Genomic DNA, 19,987 nt, shown 5'->3' with positions numbered 1-19,987 from the left:
CCAAGAGGCAGAGAGGAGTAAAGCTGGTGAAGAGTCAGGGGTGTCTCCCCCTCCTGCTGCGACAAGCTCCCCTCCCTCCTTGTCTCACAGAACCCGCAGCGGTATGAAGAGGACGGAGCAAAGAGAGGCATGGCAACGAAGTCTCAGATTGCTTGGGAAGGCTACCAGGGAGGAGGATCCTGGGACAGCTGTGGTAAGGCTGGTTTCATCTGCACAATAGACCTGCTGTGCTCATGAGACCTGGCTCCCCTGAGCAGACCTTGTTCCTTCTAATAAAGAGTTGACTTCACCTACTCCGTGTGATTTATTGCTGGCTGGCTTCTGTTCCACTTTTTCCCCGCCACTCACAATTTTATAAGTGTCCACCATGTCGATTCTTTTACCCCACTAATCCTTTTATTCACCACCATCCCTTGACCCCTTCCTGTGCTGCAGACCTGGAGTCCATGCTGGGTGCAGAAGGCCCAGGAAAGTGTTATAAGAACAGCAGAGTTCTGTTCCAGATGGGGAGCAAAGAGCCAAATCATGCAGCTGAAATGAAAATTTGCAGGTTTAAGGCAGGAAAAAAAGCAACACTTTATTTGGAAAAAGTATCAGGGTACAGGAAAAGCACCAACAGGCTTACAATAAGTTTGTTCAAAACTGGGTAACATCTGATAATTATGGGAAAACAAGCTACATAGGTTTGATATACTTTTCTGAGTTTCTATAAGTTGCACATCTTGTGCACTGTCTACATCAGAGGAGACCCAGTGAAATTAATGGGCCTAATTTCATCATGTCTATTAATTCCAATGAGTGTACACTGAGTTGATCGAATGCTGGATAGAAGTTTTAGAAACCTTTACATTTTTTTTTTGTATTAACAGAAATGAAATAAAGTTTTTTTTAGGTAAGACTGCACAGGATCCAGGATATTTCTTCATCCACGGCTCGGCACTGCATAGAAAGAGGTAGAGAGGCCTTCCTGGTTATCAGGAATCTGTTGCCCAGATGGTGAGGCTGGGGAAAGATTTGGAGATTAGAATATTAGAATATTCATTGGGTGTTAGTGATGTGGAGCTTGTACAGTATAAGCCGACAGAGAGAGAGAGAGAGTTCTTTGCCCCAAACAGCTTACAAAATAAAGTTTGCAAGAGGAGAAGGAAAAGAGAGGCAAGATGAACACGTGACGAAGTGATTTCGAGCTGAGTACCGTATTTTTCGCTCTATAAGACACACTTTCCCCCTCCTAAAATGTAAGTGGAAATGTGTGTGTGTGTGTGTCTTATGGAGCAAATGCAGGCTGTGCGGCTATCCCAGAAGCCAGAACAGGGAGAGGGATCGCTGCGCAGCGCTCCCTCTTGCTGTTCTAGCTTCTGGCTTAGCTGCACGAAGCCTCTTCAGAGCACAGGGAGCCTTCATCCCGCTGCCCTGAGGAGGCTTCATGTGGCTATCCCAGAAGCCAGAACAGCGAGAGGGAGCGCTGCACAGCGCTCCCTTTAAATAATTTCCCCCCCTTGCATTCCCCCTCTAAAAACTAGGTGCGTCTTATAGTCAGGTGCATCTTATGGAGCGAAAAATACGGTAGCTTGTTGTCGAGCATGAACAAAAAACTGGATGCAGCAGCAATAACTCACTATCAGTAGAAGTCACATTCAGAGATGCCAACTTTTCCTAGCAACCCCTGCTCCTGTGCCTTTTAAAGCAACTAGATCTGTAGGCATTCGTAGGTAACAATGCTCATGCTTGTACGGGGTGAAACTTTACCTGCTGGTTTCTGCAGATCACCAAGGCGTTGGGTGCTTTTGTGTGCGTGTTTGTTTGGCAATTTGTCTCGCAGGAAATGTTCAGCACCACTGGAGAAAATCATTCCCTTTTTGTAAGTGGGAGGCTGCCGCTGTGGTTGGTGTCGAGCCTGGTGCCACCTGGTGGCTACTTCAAGCTTTGCCACCTGCTCCAGGGGGGAAATCCACCCAGCTTTTTCCAACGCCACAATGGATTGCAGTGGCTTGTGCCTCTTAAAAAGACCCTCCAAGTGCCCCTGTTTTCCAGGGACAGTCCCCGATTTACAGAAACCACCCCAGGTTCTGATTTGATCCCGGAATGTCTTGCTTTTCCTTAGAACCAAATGCTTTGGAAAGACAGGATGGACTTAGCCTGCTGCCTAAAAGATAACCATCCCAGGAAAGGGTGTTCCAAAGATGGCAGGTTCCAATACCAGGACGGAAGAAGGACCACTCTCTGGTAAGTCATAGGAACACAGGAGGCTGTCCTGAGTCCAGAGGTGACGCCAGGCCCAGGAGGCTCAGACGGACAAGGAAGGGGATGGGAGAGGAGGTCCAGAGGAAGCAGGAATTTGTCCCTCCCAAGATATGGCTGATAGGGTGGCCATATGTCCATAATTTCCCAAATATAGCCGGAATATGACAGTCATAAGCAGCGTCCGGCTGGGAAAGCCACGTCGAAAGTTTAGATAAGGAGCTATTCTTTAAAATAGCTCAAAAACTTCAGTGGTTTTGTTTTTTGTGTTTTTTTGTGTTTTTTGCAAACAAACAAAAAAGCTCAGCAACTTTGGTCAAAAAACAACAACAGCAACAGAAGAAGAAGAGTTTGGACTTGATATCCCGCTTTATCACTACCCAAAGGAGTCTCAAAGCAGCTAACAATCTCCTTTTCCCTTCCTCCCCCACAACAAACACTCTGTGAGGTGAGTGGGGCTGAGAGACTTCAGAGAAGTGTGACTGGCCCAAGGTCACCCAGCAGCTGCATGTGGAGGAGCAGAGACGCGAACCCGGTTCACCAGATTACAAGTCTATCGCTCTTAACCACTACACCACACTGGCTCTCAGCAACTTTTGTGTGCGGATTTTCACTTTTTGAAATATGGCAACCCTAGCTCTAGATGGGAAGTAGGACTCTACCCTAGCCAACAGCCAGGGTTGCAGGAAGCAGCTCCAGCAGCGGGGCACGGCTTGGTCACCCAGGCCCTGGTGGTGCCCCCATTTCTGGGAACAGACCCTCTTCCAACACAGTGACCTTCACAACAACAGTCTTGTGAGGCAGGAGAGTCCTCTGAGTAAGCAAGCCTTGCCCATTGGGACAGCCCTATTGATTCCGCCCAGTTCTGGACTGCTTGTCCAGATCTTGGACTCTCTGTAAACTGGAACCGGCCCTTTCAGCCCAACTGGACTTGTCTTTCTGTTTGTGGGTAAGGAATTTCCTGACCGATAGGCCGCAGACAGTGAGAATGGGACCTTACTATTCTTCTACTCTAGTATTAAGCACAGGAGCCCCTCAGGGGTGTGTGTTAAGCCCCTTTCTCTATTCCCTGTACACATTTGACTGCACCCCACTGTATAAGTCCAACACAATCATCAAATTTGCGGATGATACAACAGTGGTGGGGCTCATTAGTGAGAATGATGAGGCTGCTTATAGGAAAGAAGTACAGGGGTTAATTCAATGGTGTAAAGAAAATAATCTTATGCTTAACACCAAAAAAACCAAAGAACTCATAATTGATTTTAGGAGAAAGAAAAGTGTATTTTTACCATTGCACATAAATGGCGAGGAGGTGGAGAGGGTTGGTAGTTTTAAATACCTGGGCACTTACATCTCTGAGGACCTCTCATGGACTGCAAATATTAATATGGTTGTGAGGAAGGTGCAGGGGAGGTTGTATTTCCTGAGAATGCTCAGAGGATTGAATCTATCTCAGCACCTACTTCTGTCCTATTATCATAGTACCATTGAGAGTGTCTTAACCTATAGTATATTATCGTGGTATGGGAGCAGCTCTGGAATGGATAAAAAAGCTTTACAGAGAATAATTAAAATTGCCCAGAATGTTATTGGGCTCCAACTACCAACCCTGGATGAGATCTTCACGTCTCGCAGCTTGAAGAAGTCACACAATATCCTGAGAGATCCCACCCATCCTGCTCACAACCTCTTTGAACTGTTGCCTTCGGGCAGAAGATACAGGACAATGAAAACACGAACCACACGCCTTCTGAATAGTTTCTATCCAAGAGCTCTGATTGCACTAAATAATGATCTCAGGGCCAGTTGTAAGAAATAGCAAGCAGTGAGTAGTAAGGAATGAGATAGGTTTTAGGTTATGCTATGCTTTTAATAGGTTGTGTTATATTCTGGATTATGTATGTTTTAATAGATTATGTCTGAATAGGATGAGAGTGTTGGAGATACGTGCAAATGTGTATGTGAATCCGGTCTTGGGTGTTTGATTTTCGTTGTTGTGTATACTGTGTATATACGGACAATGACAATAAATTTATCTAATCTAATTTCCTGTCACTCAGGCATGAGTCGCTACCTGTTACTGAGACTTGACCTCTACTCTGCCTCAAAGAAGGCCTTTTCCTCACTCTCATGTCATCAGGGCCTGAGTGGGAATCAGGGCAGAAGCTACCTTGTAGCAAATCAGAACACCGGTCCATTTAGCTGTCAGGTGTGGGATCTCCCCCAGCCCTGCCTGGCGATGCCAGGATTTGAACCAGGGACCTTCAGTGTGCAAGACGATTCTCCCCCACTGAGCTACAGTCATACTTCAGGTTACAGGCGCTTCAGGTTGCGTATTTTCGGGTTACGGACCCGTCGAAACCCGGAAGTACCGGAATGGGTTACGTCCGGGTTTCAGCAGTCATACATGCGCAGAAGCACTAAATTGCGCTTTGCGCATGCGCAGACGCAGACGCACTGAATCGCAACCCACACATGCGCAGACATGCCACTGTGCATTGCGAACGCTGTGGGTTGTGAACATGCATCCCACATGGATCATGTTCGCAACCCGAGCGTCCACTGTACTTGGCTAAGCCCCAAACCTAGGGTACCTGGAAAGCCTTTATTGATAGACAGGTCCACATGGGTTTTTGATGTCTTCATTGCTGTGCTTGAAAGCAGTTTGACGAGTTAATGTTTCGTGCAGATCAAACTGCTGTTAAAGGCAAAGGAGCAGGCTGCGCAAGGTTCTTTTGATCAGTTGGCTTTGAATTTATGGATTTTCTTGGCGTCCTAGCTCTGGGCAGGGGAGGAGAAGCGCCGCACGACCCTGGTTTCCTACGAGCTGAATTTGAGCCCAAACTGGGGAAGGAGCAAACACCCCAGAAGTTGTGGATCCTGTGAGATCGAGCCCCCGCTGTCACTACCAACCCAACAGGCTGTCAACATACCTTGCAAAAGTTAGGGACTTTCCGCCAAACTCATCATTCACGGGATGACTTTGCGCCTCAGGGAAGTGAGGGAGCCTAAAAGGGTGGAGGAAATGGGTTCATTAAGTACGTCCACATCCTGGCCTTCCTCCAGCGATAAAGAAACACAGAGATTGTCCTATTTTCGCCTCACAACAATTCTGCTAGGCAGGACAGGGCGAGTGGCTCAAGGCGGCCAAGGGAGCTTTGTGCTTCAGTGGAAATTCAAACCCTGGAACATTTATAGAACATTCCCCCCTCCCACCCGATAAATCGTGGGAACTGTGGTTTGTTGTGCTGGGGGGTCCTAGCTCTGTAAATGGTACTGTTTTAAATGTGCATTTTACATTTGACTTCACTTAGCAATGTTTTCTTTTGAAATGTTTAAGATTTTTTTGTCGACTTTTGTTAAATACGTCTTCTGTAGTTGACCTCCTTTGTAATGTTTTATTTTGAAATCTTTTAAGATAATATTTTAGTTTCCTGTTAATTATGTTGCTTTGGCTGTATACCTTATATTTGACTTCCTTTGGAAATGTTTGATTCTGGATTGTTTTAATGTGCTGTAAACCGCTTTCAGATTTTTCTTAAAAATATAAAGCGGTATTGAAATGAAATGAATAATAATAATAATAATAATAATAATAATAATAATAATACAGTTCCCAGGCTTCTTTGGGGTGTACATGTTTGCTTTAAAGGTATGGTGCATTCCTGTCAACTTTGGAAAAAGCTGGGACGTCCCGTTTCTTCCTGAGAGAGAACAGTGGCCACTTTGGGAGCCTTGTGGTTGTGCAATTTCAGGCCGAAAACTCACCCCGAAAAAGTGCTTTACCCAGATCTGTGATCTCACACAGGCCATGTGACTTGTGCAGGATTTCAGACCCGAAAGATGGTGTCCCGGATTTGGGCCATGTCGTGTCGGAAGGTATGATAGTGTGTGAGCCTGAGATTGTCTGTGTGAGAGTGTGGGATGGCCAACGATGCATGTAGCATATGGGCCAAAACAAAACGCTTTGCCACTGGTCCTTATTCCCATCTCTAGGGACTTAAGAAGAACCCCACTGGGTCAGAGCAAAGGTCTGTCTGGTCCAGCACCCTTTCGTCACAGCAGCCCACCAGAAGCCTCTGAGAAGCCTACGAGCTGGACTCTCATTCCCCAGTGCCTGGTTTTCAGAGACCTGCTGCCACTATGACCAGCAGCCCTCAAAAGAGAGAACCTTATCCTCATTTCTGAAGCTGCGTATCCTAGCGGTTCGTGTGCCACTCACAGAATAGCCCGGAGAAGACGGGCATCAGGGCGTCTGCCCAGGCGAGTGATCCAAGCAACATCCCAGCGATGACGGCTGCACTGTAGGTCAAAGAGGCAGAGGCACGACCTTTTTGGGGGTAATTACCTTTTTGGGGGTCATGACCTGAAAGAGGGGGAAAAGGATTGGGAATGAAAGCATTGATCCAGAATTCGGCTCCAAACAGCTGCCCTCTTGCGATCCAGAGGTGCGTTCCAACACCCACGTAACAAGGTCTTTCCAACTGTTAAATAAACCTTAAATAAACAGCTTAGGTAGTGATTCAATCTGCGTAAATTAAATGTATCCAAAACTCCCCACTGCCTGGCCGTACAAGGTAAGCTGGCAACTTTATTTTGAAGAGGTCAACGCATCCCCAAACGGATGTGCACGAGATGGCACTGATTTGCACATGTCTGAAACAATAGTTTAAAGTCCCAAGATGGCAGAATGAACCTTTTTTAGACCAGGCGTTCTCTCCAGTGTGAGAGAATGAGGCAGGGATCCCTCTCCCAACCTGGGGCTTGCTGTCTTCCCTTTTAATAATAATAATAATAATAATAATAATAATAATAATAATAATAATTTATTTATACCCCACCCATCTGGCGGGGTACTTTATAGTACTTAATCTAAGTACCGTATTTTTTTGCTCTATAAGACGCACCAGAACACAAGATGCACCTAGTTTTTGGAGGAGGAAAACAAGAAAAAAAATATTTTGAATCTCAGAAGCCAGAACAGAAAGAGGGATCACTGCGCAGTGAAAGCAGCGATCCCTCTTGCTGTTCTGGCTTCTGGGATAGCTGTGCAGCCAGCATTCACTCCATAAGACGCACACACATTTCCCCTTACTTTTTAGGAGGGAAAAAGTGAGTCTTATAGAGCAAAAAAATATGGTACTTCTTAGATCAAGGCCCTGTCTAATAATAATAATAATAATAATAATAATAATAATAATAATAATAATAATAATAAATTATTTATACCCCACCCATCTGGCTGGGTCCTTCTTAGTATTCAATCTCAGTACTTCTTAGATCAAGGCTCTGTCTGTACTATGCAGTGGTACCTTGGTTCTCAAACTTAATCCATTCCGGGTGTCCGTTCGACTCCCCAAACCATTCAAAAACTGAGACGCGGCTTCTGATTGGCTGCAGGAGCTTCCTGCACTCAAGCTGAAGCCGCTTTGGACATTTGGCTTTTGAAAGACGTTCGCAGACCAGAACAGTTACTTCTGGAATTGTGGCATTCGGGAGCCGATTTGTTTGGCATCTAAGCCGTTCAGGAGCCAAGGTTCCACTGTATGTTGAAAGGAGTACCATACCACTTTAAACAGCCACAACTTCCCCGCAAAGAATCCTGGGAAGTGTAGTCTGCTGAAAAGTTGCTGGGGGTTGTTAGGAAGCTCCAATTCCCCTCACAGAGCTACCAGTTCTCCATCCCCCTTGCAATATTGTATATATTCATGTGGTTGCTGCCTAGTGGCCAAAAGGCAAACTGCTCTCCTGAGAAACAGTTGGAGCTGAGTTCTTGAGAGCTGGTCCAAGATGGATGCTGGACTACAAACTGTGTAACAGAAACCAATAAATAAGACCACATATTGGGCACCCACTGGTATATCATACATATATTATACCTCTTCCCAGGGAACTCTGGGAATTGTGGTTCTGTAAGGGGAAAGGGGCAGGTGTCTCCTAACAGTGGCGTAGCGTGGGGGTGCAGGGGGGCCGGCCGCACCGGGCGCAACATCTGGGGGTTAGGGTTAGGGGGCGCAAATCCACAGGTTAGGGGGCGCAAATTACTTGCCTTGCCCCAGGTACTGACAACCCACGCTACACCACTGTCTCCTAACAACTCTCAGCCACAATAGCAAATTACACTTCCCAGAATTCTTTGGGGGGAAGCCATGACGGTTTAAAGTGGCTTCAAAGTGCTTTAAATACGTGGTGTGGACAGGACCTAAAAGAGAGGAGGACTAGTTGACCAGTTTATGGTCAGGACCTGCCTTCTGCTACTCTTGCCTGGCCTTCTCCAGAGACCAGACTCTCTGCGTCTCCAGAGCACAGCAACTCAGCACCTGCTCAAGATGCTCAGGACAGCAGCATGCTGTGAGCCAACCCCCCAGGTTTGCGTTTCTTTCATTGGGAAGCCGGATAGAAATTAAGACCTGCAACCAATCTCATTGCTTTCCACCACTCTTTGGAAAAGAGCAACAGTGGTGTCAGAAGTTCAACCGCAGCAGGAGAGAAAGCTCTAGAAGGGACTCTGCTAGGCCAAGGAAATGTTTTGCCCCTGGAATGCAAATGTTAAGTTTGGCGCCCCCCCTAGTGCTTGCAGTGGGGTTTCAATGTCTAATCGATGGAGTGGTTTGATGATGTTAAAAACGCTTTTAAGGGGCCCCAAAAGGAAGAAGTCATTGTTTATTTAAGCAGGTGGCTGCCGTACGGTGTAGAGCTTTGGAGAGGACGGATACTTGCCAGATTGTCGGAGGACGTCAAGATAGACTTGTCCCTTGTGCACTTGAAAGTCTCCTATGTCAGGTTCCCGGGGGGAAGTCCCCTGCCCTGGTTGTTGCTGCTGGTTCAGAAGAGATTCGATCTTCACTGTGTAGTTGCCGGTGTCAGAAACATCAAGCTGCCTGATGTGCAAGGTGCAATCCTGCCTCAAAGTCGTTCTGCCTTGGGACAAGCTTTGCTGGTCTGTGTCCTCTGGGTCGTATTCGAGAACATTTTCTTTCCCACCCCTGGGGTGTATGACCCACTTGCAGAAGCTGAATTGCTTTGGGGCATTTTGTGGGGTCAGGGTGAGGTCCTGACCTTGAGCAGGACGCTGTGGGTTGAGGTTTATGGACATGAGGCCTGTAAAAATAGAATTCGTGAGGATTTCACATGGCTCAGGATGAGAGTTGAATATACCGTATTGGCCTGAATATAAGCCTCGTATTTCCCCCCAAATTCCAAATTCTGGTGCGTCTTATAGAGCGAAAAATACGGCAAAGCATTAAATTTGAGACCTTACAAAAATGGGCTTTTACGATATCACTGTAGGATTTTCTTCTACATTTGCCATTTATGGCTGTGAGTGCCTGTGGAGTTTTAAGGGAGCGGCTTATATTCGGGTATTGTCTCCCCCCTCACCTCGAATTTTAAAGGTGTGGCTTATATTCCGGCCAATACGGTATATATATGTTTGGAAAGCAGGTTGCTAACTTATTTCACAGCTTGCACTCCTGTGCCTCAATCAGCGGCCGGACCCACAAACTTTGCCAAATGTTTAGCACTGTGCTTCTGCAAACCAAGCTTGTGCAGCCTATCTCCTTTCCTTTCCGGTCAACTAGCAACTTTATGTGGAAGGGGCCAAACTACCCTTAAATAACTTTGCTCCTCCCCCTGTTGGATTGCCACTTTTTTCATAGTCCTTGCTCCTACGCCTTTTGGTCAATAGCCTTGAAATGAGCAACTGAAGCTTTTATCAGCATGGGCAAAAATCCAGACAGAGGTGTGTTTTTCCCCCCTGCCATTCAAATCTCAGATAGGTCTGAGAAACCCTGGACATATTGCATCCCTAGGCAAGTACTGGGGAAAATCTTCCAACAACATTCTCCCCCCCCCCCCGGAAGAATATAGGAGTTGGTTTAAAAGGCAGAAACTTCCCACTGTCTTTTCTGACCCTACAATTTTAAATTTATTTAGAGCCAAAACTTCCAGAAATGGGTGGTGAATGGATAGGAGTGCGCTGAGATCAAATTAGGGGTTGCCAGCTGACCAGAAAATCTGCCTGCTGTTGTGCCCTACGCACACACATTTATTTATTGATACTCATCCATAGAGATACAAAAATACATACACATTGCAAAGTAGCTTTTTTTATAATATGCTAAGATAAAACAGCTACTTAGTGTAAGAAAGAACAAAGCCAGAAAGAAGAAAACACAAGACAAGGAGAGACCTAAAGAAAGAGAAAGCGAGAGAAAGAGAAAGAAAGAACAGAAAATAAAATAGAAGAGATTAAATGACTTTTGGCTCTCTGTCCTGCAGCTACACATGACATTCGTTCCTTAAACCACAACCATTCTATCTTCTATCAAGTAGTGTTTTTAAAATATCCAAATCCCGATATTACACATTCATTTCCTCTATCCTGCAAAAAGTCCATAAGAAATTTCCAATCCTTAACCAGTGCCAGCAATGATTTTTTCTCTAATTAAACATGTCGGCTTCGCCATCTCAGCCAGCTCCAGTAATTTGATCAGCCGTTCTTCCAGAGCGGGTCTCTTGTGCCCTTGATATATAGGAGGCCTCTCTGCAGAGACTGGCAGAGGCAAGCCTTTCATGGTGTGGAAATAATAATAATAATAATAATAATAATAATAATAATAATAATAATAATATCCTGCCCATCTGGCTGGGTTTCCCCAGCCACTCTGGGCGGCTTCCAACAGAACACTAAACTACAATAACCTATTAAACATTACAATCGTCCCTAAACAAAGCGCCGTTGCAGTTGGCAGCAGCGAGAACATTTGCAGCAGCAAGCGGCAAATGTTGGGGGGGGGGACCTCCGGCCCTCCACAACTCTCTCACTGGCCCCTGGAATCCTCCCGAGGCCATGCCTTTCTTGGGCTCTGCTGCTCCAGACCCTCCCTGAGGGCATTTGCCTGGCGGGACTGGGCCCCCAAACTTCGACAATGCCCCTTGCTTGCCTGAACAGAGGATAGGGAGGTGTTTGTGTGCGGAGACTAACCTCCTGCGCAAAGGAAAAACTGAGCATTAATGGCTAGAAATTGGAAGGACACCAACAAAGGAAGAATGGCAAGATAAATTGTATTTGGAATTAGCAAGAATGACAGTTAGGAACCGGCCAAACCAAAATGTCAGAAAAGAAAAAAAGTAAAAGTAAAAAGGAGTGGGAATGTGTAAAAGATTATCTAGGGAAACATTGTTCTCAGATAAAACCCTTGATATGTTCCGACTAAATTTTGCAACGTGAAGGTCAGATAGATGAGATATATTACCTATTAGAAAGGCAGTAAGGAAAAACAAGGGACGCGGGTGGCGCTGTGGGTTAAACCACAGAGCCTAGGACTGGCCGATCAGAAGGTTGGCTGTTCGAATCTCCGCAACGGGGTGAACTCCCGTTGCTCGGTCCCTGCTCCTGCCAACCTAGCAGTTCGAAAGCACGTCAAAGTACAAGTAGATAAATAGGTACTGCTCCAGCGGGAAGGTAAATGGCGTTTCCGTGCGCCGCTCTGGTTCACCAGAAGCGGCTTAGTCATGCTGGCCACATGACCCGGAAGCTGTACGCTGGCTCCCTCGGCCAATAAAGCGAGATGAGCGCCGCAACCCCAGAGTCGGTCACAACTGGACCTAATGATCAGGGGTCCCTTTACCCCTTTACCTTAAGGAAAAACAGCACAGCTGAAAAGGGAACGAAGACAGAAAAAGCCGCACTGAGGTTGTGGGAAGAAATATTGTGTAGAAATGTTGTTATTGTTTGGTTTTTATATGTGTGCAGTATATGTTAAAAAGTGAATGGAATATGTAGATCAATAACCAATTTAAAACTCAATAAAAAGGAATTTAAAAAGAAGAAGAAGGAAAAACTTAACGTTCTCCACCCTGCTCACTTTTGCCTCTGGTGCAATGCTAAGAAAAAAGGACGGCTCTTTCCCCATTACATTGTGGTTAAAGAAACAGGAGCCTTTCTTTGAAAAAGGTGGCGACCGAGCGGTTTGGTACTTACTTGAGATTCGCAAATAATAAGAGTCTGAGAGGTTTCTCCCTACAAATTGTTGCCCTTGGCCTGTTTGCTGGTCCGGGCCGAGCTGAATCACCACGGTGTAGTTCGCCGCATCGGACTGCGTCAACCTCGCGATATACAAGGAGCACCCGTCTCTCAACGTCTCCCGTCCGGTGTGTCCGGGGCCTTTTTCTGGCTGCCTCTGCCCAAATTGCGTGAAGATGTTCTCCGCTCTCCCCAAGCGGCTTTGCCGGAACCACTGGCACTGCGCGAACTGCCGGGGGGCGTTCCTCAGAGACAGCTTGACATCGTTGCCCAGAAAAGGCTCAATTGGCTCAGGGGTCAAAGACAACTGGGGTTGAAATTGTGCTGGCACCATCTGCAACATGCAGCTTAGGAGGAAACCTAAGGAAAGGGGAGGAAAAATGGACTAAGACTTCTTCTACAGGGCAATGGTCTAACACACACAATAACATACCCTCCAACATTTCTCCGGTGAAAATAGGGACGTCTTATTCCTTAACACTCCTGCCAACCTAGCAGTTCGAAAGCACGTCAAAGTGCAAGTAGATAAATAGGTACCGCTCTGGCGGAAGGTAGACGGCGTTTCCGTGCACTGCTCTGGTTTCGCCAGAAGCAGCTTAGTTATGCTGGCAACATGACCTGGGAAAACCGTTTGTGGACAAACGCCAGCTCCCTCGGCCTGTAAAGCGAGACCAGTGCCGCAACCTCAGAGTCGGTCACGACTGGACCTAATGGTCAGGGGTCCCTTTACTTTTACCTTTATTCCTTAACAACAACAACAGTTGTATTATTCTTGCCCCTGCCCATCTGACCGGGTTGCCCCAGCCACTCTGGGCGGCTTCCAACATAGATAAAAACAAAATGAAACATGAAACATTAAAAAAAAACCACTTCCCTATACAGGTCTGCCTCCAGATGTCTTCTAAAGGTTGCATAGTTACTTATCTCCTTGGCTCGGGGGGTCGGCTAACTCCATACCTCCAACATTTCTCTGATGGAAATAGAGACGCCCTACTGGACACTCCAATATTTATCAGGTGAAAATAGGGACATCCTAAGACTCTTGAGAGTCCCATGGACTGCAAGAAGATCAAATCTCTCCATTCTGAAGGAAATCAGCCCTGAGTGCTCACTGGAAGGACAGATCCTGAAGCTGAGGCTCCAATACTTTGGCCACCTCATGAGAAGAGAAGACTCCCTGGAAAAGACCCTGATGTTGGGAAAGATGGAGGGCACAAGGAGAAGGGGACGACAGAGGACGAGCTGGTTGGATAGTGTTCTCGAAGCTACCAGCATGAGTTTGACCAAACTGCGGGAGGCAGTGGAAGACAGGAGTGCCTGGCGTGCTCTGGTCCATGGGGTCAAGAAGAGTCGGACACGACTAAACGACTAAACAACAACAAAGGAAAAATGGGGGATTCCAGGATCAAATCAGAAACTGGGACAGCTTTGGTAAATCTGGGGCCGTCGCTGGAAAAGAGAGGCACTTGGAGAGTCTGCCATAAAGGACAAAGGAAGCTGGGTGTTTCTGTGCTTCAGGGTGTGGCAGAAAATGGTACCTTGAAGGGGAAAAGAGGAAGTTTGCTCTTCTGAACTGAAGATATTGGGCCAGCCTGCCCATGAGAAGGAGAAAGGTGGTCAGCTCAGGAGGCAGATTTGGGTCCAAGGAGCACACTGCCCACTGCCATGGCATGCCCCTGACCCCAACACCAATTGTGCCCTGTTGCTGAGGGCACCCCCTGCCACCTCCCCCATCATGAGTGCATCCCACCACTTGCCTCCCCCTGCCACCACGTCCTCCATGGGCGCACCCTAGAATCATAGAGTTGGAAGGGATTCTGAGGGTCTCTATTTCAAGCCCCTGCAATGCAGGATTCCCAGTGAAAACAAGCTGTTCTGCTGCGGCGGCTGCTTTGCTGCCATTTTCTCAGCTGCAGGTGTGCCCGCTGCAAGGAGGAGGCAGGCTGTGGTTTGGGGGCAGCAGGTTCCCCTCCGCCCTGTCTCAAGTGGCAAAATGTCCCCTCCTGGCCCCGCACCTTGTGCAACCAGGCTGTTGATCCACCTAACCGGGGCGCCACAATTTAAGAAGGATATTGGCAAGCTGGAATGTGTGCAGAGGAGGGCAACTGAGAAGCTCAAGGGTCTGGAAACCAAAGCCTTATGAGGAACTGTCGAAGGAGCTGGGTTAAGAGGGGATATGAGAACCGTCTTCAAATATCTCAAGGGCTGCTGCCACGTTGGAAGATGGAGCGAGCTTGTTTTCTCCGGCTCCGGAGGGTAGGACTCGAACCCAGGGCTTCAAGTTTACAAGAAAGGAGATTGCGACTAAACATCAGGAAGAACTTTCTGGCAGTAAGGGCTGTTCAATAGTGGAACAGACTCCCATTAGAGGTGGTGGACTCTCCTTCCTTGGAGGTTTTTAAGCAGAGTGGCCATTTGCCAGGGAAACTTTTGCTGGGATTCCTGCATTGCAGGGGGTTGGACTAGATGACCCTCGGGGTCCCTTCCAACTCTACAATTCTGTGATTCTATGACTCTTTTTCCTACACTGAACGGCAGCGGCTCTCCAGGGTTTCAAGGAAGGGACAATCCTAGCCCAATCTGGAGAGCCATGGATTGAACCTGCGGCCGCTGCCCTTTCCTCAGCTTACAATAATTTTTATTAACTGGCCAATCACATCAAATTAAATCACATCATATAAATTCCGAATTACAAAGCCAAATTTTGAATTCCTCAGCTTACCTGCCAGAAGCATGACATTCCGTGCTCCCTGTCGGCTGTTGGGGAGACCCATCGCCTTTTTCGCCTGCAAAACTTCAAACTCTTCCAAGAATCAGGGCGGACGGACGGAAGGGCAGAGCCTCTTCTCTGGACAAAGTCTGGGTCCCTCTGTTCCACGTCCCTCTGCCTGCGACACTCGCTTCCTCCCCTCAGCCTGTTTCTCCTTTTGTCCTGCAGAAAAAAAGGAAGGAAACGGGCACCGTAACACAAGGTCGACACATCCCTGCCTTCTTTGGTTCGTTTATTTTGCCGTTTCTGAGTTGCACCATCTCAAGGTGACTAAGGCTGAGTCCTGGCAGTTCAGCCCCGTAGTGCAACTCCAGAGGTGTGGGGGAAAGCGGGTCACTGGGTTCTTGTGGGGCTGGTGGGGGGGATCAGCTGCTGTCCCTTCCATGCACAGAAGGGATTATTTATCAGTGGAGTGTCCTCAATGTCCATTCCTAGCTAGGCAACACAGACAGGTCTCTGCTCTCAAAGAGCCTACAGTCTGCTATAGTGACGCAACAACACAGGGAGGGAAGGAGGGAGGGAGGGAGGGAAGGAGAACAGGCAATGCCATGCTTTAGTCTTGGCTGCAATCCTAACCCCACTTACCCAGGAGTAAGGCCCACTGAATTCAGTAGGACTTACTTCTGAGTAGGCACAGTTAGGAAACATGGCACAGTTCATAAGGATGGAAAGGCCTGTCAATTTTAGGTCTCTCAGTGTCTCATGTTTCCACTCTTAAATTCAGTTCTTACATTCAGAGGGGGAGATTTTCAGCCCCGAGGGCCACATTATTTGCTTCGAAACGTTCTGGGGGCCACACGCCAGGGCAGGCAGGGCCAGAGGCAAACAATTCATGCAAATATTACCTTTGCAAAGTAGGCTGCCTTGCGGCTCATCTTCAGGAGAAAAGGCTCAGGAGTGAACGCTACACAAATGTGGAGTGGAGTCCCTAAGACGGTGGGATAGCACCTTGTTTGCAACTTCCGGCAACTCCTGCTGCCCAGCTGGTGCCACACGTATTGCTCTGCCTTCCTTTGGTCCACATCAGTGAGGCTGAGGGGGGGTCTTGTGCTCTGGGCAGCTCAGGACCTCCCAACACGCTGCCCAGGCTTGCACCCCAGTGAGTTCAGTTTGGCGCTGCAAATGCAGCCAAAACAACGCTGGAGGCAGCAGTTATGAGTCTCCTCAGCCACAGCAGGCGCTGCAATTCTCCAGTACTTAGACTTCACCCCTGGAAGCGCACTCCATTGTCTCTCAAGGCAAATGGATGCCCAAAGCCGTAAAACAGCAGGCTAATTCGATGCGCGCCTTTCTTCAGCACCCAAACATTCAAGCGGTATTATCGGATTTCAAGGACACATTCCACTCAGGCCAAAGCACTCAAAGGGTGTAAGGAGGGGTCTTGCACGTGGAGCATCCCAGGGGCCAGGAATAAAGCCCCGAAGGGCCGGATTTGTCCCCGAGGCCTGAAGTTCCTCAGTCTACCAGGTACCATGCTGGAGTCTGGCTGGTGGAAGAGGGGCCTGGTAAGAAGACAGGGAGCAGCACCTTGAGGGCCAGCTTAAGTGTAGGACTAGGACCTGGCGGACCAGGGTTTGAATCCCCACTCAGCCATCAATGAACTGTGACCTCGGGCCAGTCACTTTCCCTCTCAGCCTAACCTACCTCACGGGGTTGTTTGGGGGGATTCATTGAGGAGCAGGAGAACCACGTGCGCCATCTTGGGCTCTGTGGTGCTGGTAGGCAAGTGAGTATAAAAGCAAGATGTTCAACACGATGCAAAATCATCCAGGGCTTTGGCAAAAGGGGTAAAGGGAAGGTAAACAGATGGAGGTCTCCTCCTTCAGCAGTCAAGCATCCTCAAAAGGGATGCCAGATTGGCCAGTTCAATTTGTATGCTGTTGGGAGGTTGGTGTTATCTTGTTGGGCTGTATATGAAACAAAGGGGAGCCACACCGGGGTGAAGATGTCCTCTTTTGTGTGGTGTAGTGGTTAAGAGCGGTGGACTCGTAATCTGGTGAACCGGATTCGCTTCCCCGCTCCTCCACATGCAGCTGCTGGGTGACCTTGGGCCAGTCACACTTCTTTGAAGTCTCTCAGCCCCACTCACCTCACAGAGTGTTTGTTGTGGGGGAGGAAGGGAAAGGAGAATGTTAGCCGCTTTGAGACTCCTGAAGGGGAGTGAAAGGCGGGATATCAAATCCAAACTCTTCTTCTTCTTCTTCCCGTGTTCATTTCAAAATTTATTTGTTGTTGTTTTTTGGTTAGCTTTTCTTGCAGGGCTGTTTCCCATACAGTTTGGTACCAGCGGTCCATGTTTACTCCTGACAGGTCTCTCCAGAGTCTAGCTGAAATATACTCGGAGTCGAGAGTGGATTTCATGCTCTTTATTCAGCTCATAGTGGTGAGGAAGAATGAAAGTCCCCCCAAAGTATCTGCTTTATATACATTATTTACACAATGGGCTGCATGTGATTGGCTAATTCCGGGAGTCTCCTGTAGGCCAATCAGGTTGTGGATTCACTTCCATCTGGAGCTGGATTGGGTGGCTCCTGCGGACCAATCATACTGCTGCATTGTTCTAGGACCAATCATACTGCTGCATTCTGAATCCTATTCAACTCAGTACATAACACCAGTTTTGACACTCTTAAGCAAAACCCAATGCAGTCAGCTAAATACAACCAACCAAGCTCTGGGCTCTCCAACCTCTCGCACCACCAACGGAAACAAACAAACAAACAAACAAACAAACAAACAAATAAACAAACAGACGAATGCAGAACCAGCCCTCACAACTCTGAAACCAAACTCTGCTACCTTCTTCTTCTTTGGTTGTTCATTTTTGTTTTTTAACATTGTGCTGGTTCTGCAGACTGAAGTGGTCAAAAGGGTGCATGTGAGGCTGAACATCTGGTTTAGCATCATGTTGGGAGTGGTTTTTCAGGCTGGGAAAGCTCTCAGCCTTACCTGGAGAGGCCAGGTATTGAAATTGGGACCTTCAGCATGCAGAGAAGGGGCTCTGCTACTGAACTATGGCCCTTCCCTGGCTCTCTATAGGTGTACAAGGTCCACCCCCTCCTTACCTGTCTCCCACCCCCCTATGCCACTAAGAAGGGCAACCTCTATTTCCTGTCGCTTGCCTGCCCGTTGCAAAACAGCAGCATAGGTTCCATGATGCAATGCGTGGCTCTTGCTAGCTTCCTGGCAAGAATTAGGAAAGAGAGTTACGAAGTCTGCTTCCCTGCTGTCACCACCGCCTGACAGCAGCCGTTCAGAGTGGAGCAATGCAGCAACCGAACTGATGAAAGTCACAAAAACAGACAAACTCTGATGGAGAGACGGGAGAAGTGAATGCTGCCAACTAGTGGCCATGCTGGGGTGCGCAGCTTGTTGTGGTATCCTTGCAATTCTTCAAGCAGGTGGTTGAAACCTGTGGCCACTGGTCTGCTGTTTGGACTCCAGTTCCCACCAGCCGCAGCCAGCATGATGGGAGTTGTAGTCCAGCAATATCCAGAGGGCCACAGGCTCCCCATCTCTGCTTTGAACAATTGCATAGTTTATATCATTATTAGGTGCTCACCTTTACAATGGCCCTGCTAATGGTTTTTAACAGAGCAGGAAATGATTTGGGAGAGGCAGCACTTCCTATGGTGTACAGACATATTTTATTTCTCTCCCCGTTGCCTCCAGAAAAACAGGTGCTGTCAGGTTTTGTAGTTCATGCAGGTCCTGCTGTCCAAAGGCTCGTTAAACGAAAATTCGCTCGTTGAAATACAAGGCATTCGTACCTAAACTTTGCTATGCACAGTGAGATTCAGATATCCAAACAGCCAGACCTGCATGTGTTACTGTAAACAAATAAGCAGCCTTAATCTAGAAATATAGAAGCATAGAATCGTAGAACTGCAAGGGATCCTGAGGATCATCTAGTCGAACCCCCCGCAGCTGTCTCACCCTGGGATCGAACCTGCAACCTTGGTGTTATCAGCACCGTGCTGTAACAAATTGAGCTATCCAGTTGCCCAAGCACTACTGCTGGGAGGGAGGGGGGAGTGATCAGACAAAGAACAGAGTATATTTTCCCTTCCTTGTTTGGCTTTTGCAAGGTTTCAGAGGGCTTTCCTGTCCGCCCGCCCCCCCCCCATCATTTTTTGTTCAAAATTCTGTGGTTGGGAACACATTAGAAGTTTCCCCATAGGAATCAATGGAAATCATTGACTTGTTATGCAAACAGTCACCTAAAAAACGATTCCCTGACAATGCGTTGTGTTCAGGCAGCAGGACCTGCATGTAGCTCAAAATCCTATTTAACCTGTTTACCGGAGGCAGAAGTAGGATATGTGTTTGAGACCCAACAGCCATCTGACTTTTAAAGAATTTTCAGGCATGTTCTTGGCCGGGGTGGGGGTGGGGATATCTATTGCCTTTCTGCAACCTTAAGTGCATTCCATACCCCTCTTCGACATCAACTTCGTTGGTCTGGTCATGTTGTGTGGATGCCTGAAGATCGTCTTCCAAAGCAACTACTCTATTCCAAACTTAAAAATGGAAAGCGTAATGCTGGTGGTCAACAAAAGAGGTTTAAGAATGTCTCAAGGCAAATAAAAAAAAAAAAGTAGTATAAACACTAACAACTGGGAAACACTGGCCTGCGAGCGCTCCAGTTGGAGAACAGCCTTTACCAAAGGTATCATGGGCTTTGAAGGACACTCAAACTCAGGACGCAAGGGAGAAATGTGCTAAGAGGAAGGCACGCTTGGCAAATCCACACTGTGATCAACTCCCACCCAGAAACCAATGTCCCCACTGTGGAAGGACGTGAGGATCCAGAATTGGCCTCCACAGTCACTTATGGACTCTGTTAAAACCATGTTTATGGAAGATAATCTTACTAGCCAAAGAAGAAGAAGAAATCTCATTGAGAGGAGGATGTATCTTAATCCAATGCAAACAAACAAATTGTA

The 19,987-nt window shown here is 47.5% G+C and overlaps 2 protein-coding genes across 2 annotated transcripts in view; one reads left to right on the top strand and one right to left on the bottom strand.

Annotated features, from left to right (window-relative positions):
* Positions 1 to 19,987, top strand: part of LOC309345987 (cell adhesion molecule CEACAM20-like) — a 188,980-nt gene that overhangs the window by 153,455 nt on the left and 15,538 nt on the right. The gene's annotated exons all lie outside the window — the stretch shown is intronic.
* On the bottom strand, positions 552 to 15,525 carry LOC309345916 (cell adhesion molecule CEACAM5-like). Its single transcript, XM_081869390.1, has 6 exons — positions 14,994 to 15,525; positions 12,230 to 12,631; positions 8,965 to 9,345; positions 6,467 to 6,610; positions 5,178 to 5,252; positions 552 to 1,002 (listed from the first exon to the last, which is right to left on the bottom strand). Exons 1-5 carry the CDS (start codon positions 15,043 to 15,045, stop codon positions 5,215 to 5,217), a joined length of 1,017 nt encoding a protein of 338 aa, XP_081725516.1. The 5' UTR covers positions 15,046 to 15,525; the 3' UTR covers positions 552 to 1,002; positions 5,178 to 5,214.

The sequence above is a fragment of the Podarcis erhardii genome (genome assembly GCF_964252035.2).
Source record: "Podarcis erhardii genome assembly, chromosome: 7".
Taxonomy (NCBI): domain Eukaryota; kingdom Metazoa; phylum Chordata; class Lepidosauria; order Squamata; family Lacertidae; genus Podarcis; species Podarcis erhardii.
The sequence above is the reverse complement of the archived record's forward strand: the minus strand, read 5'-3'. Positions and strand labels throughout refer to the sequence as shown.

Excerpts from the sequence above, each read along its gene's own strand:
- LOC309345916 (XM_081869390.1), bottom strand. The coding sequence starts at position 15,045 with ATGGGTCTCCCCAACAGCCGACAGGGAGCACGGAATGTCATGCTTCTG. Across the intron at positions 9,346-12,229 it reads TTATTATTTGCGAATCTCAA|GCCTCATGTCCATAAACCTC; the intron begins GTAAGTACCAAA and ends CTATTTTTACAG. Across the intron at positions 6,611-8,964 it reads TGACGTCCTCCGACAATCTG|GTCATGACCCCCAAAAAGGT; the intron begins GCAAGTATCCGT and ends CCCCTCTTTCAG.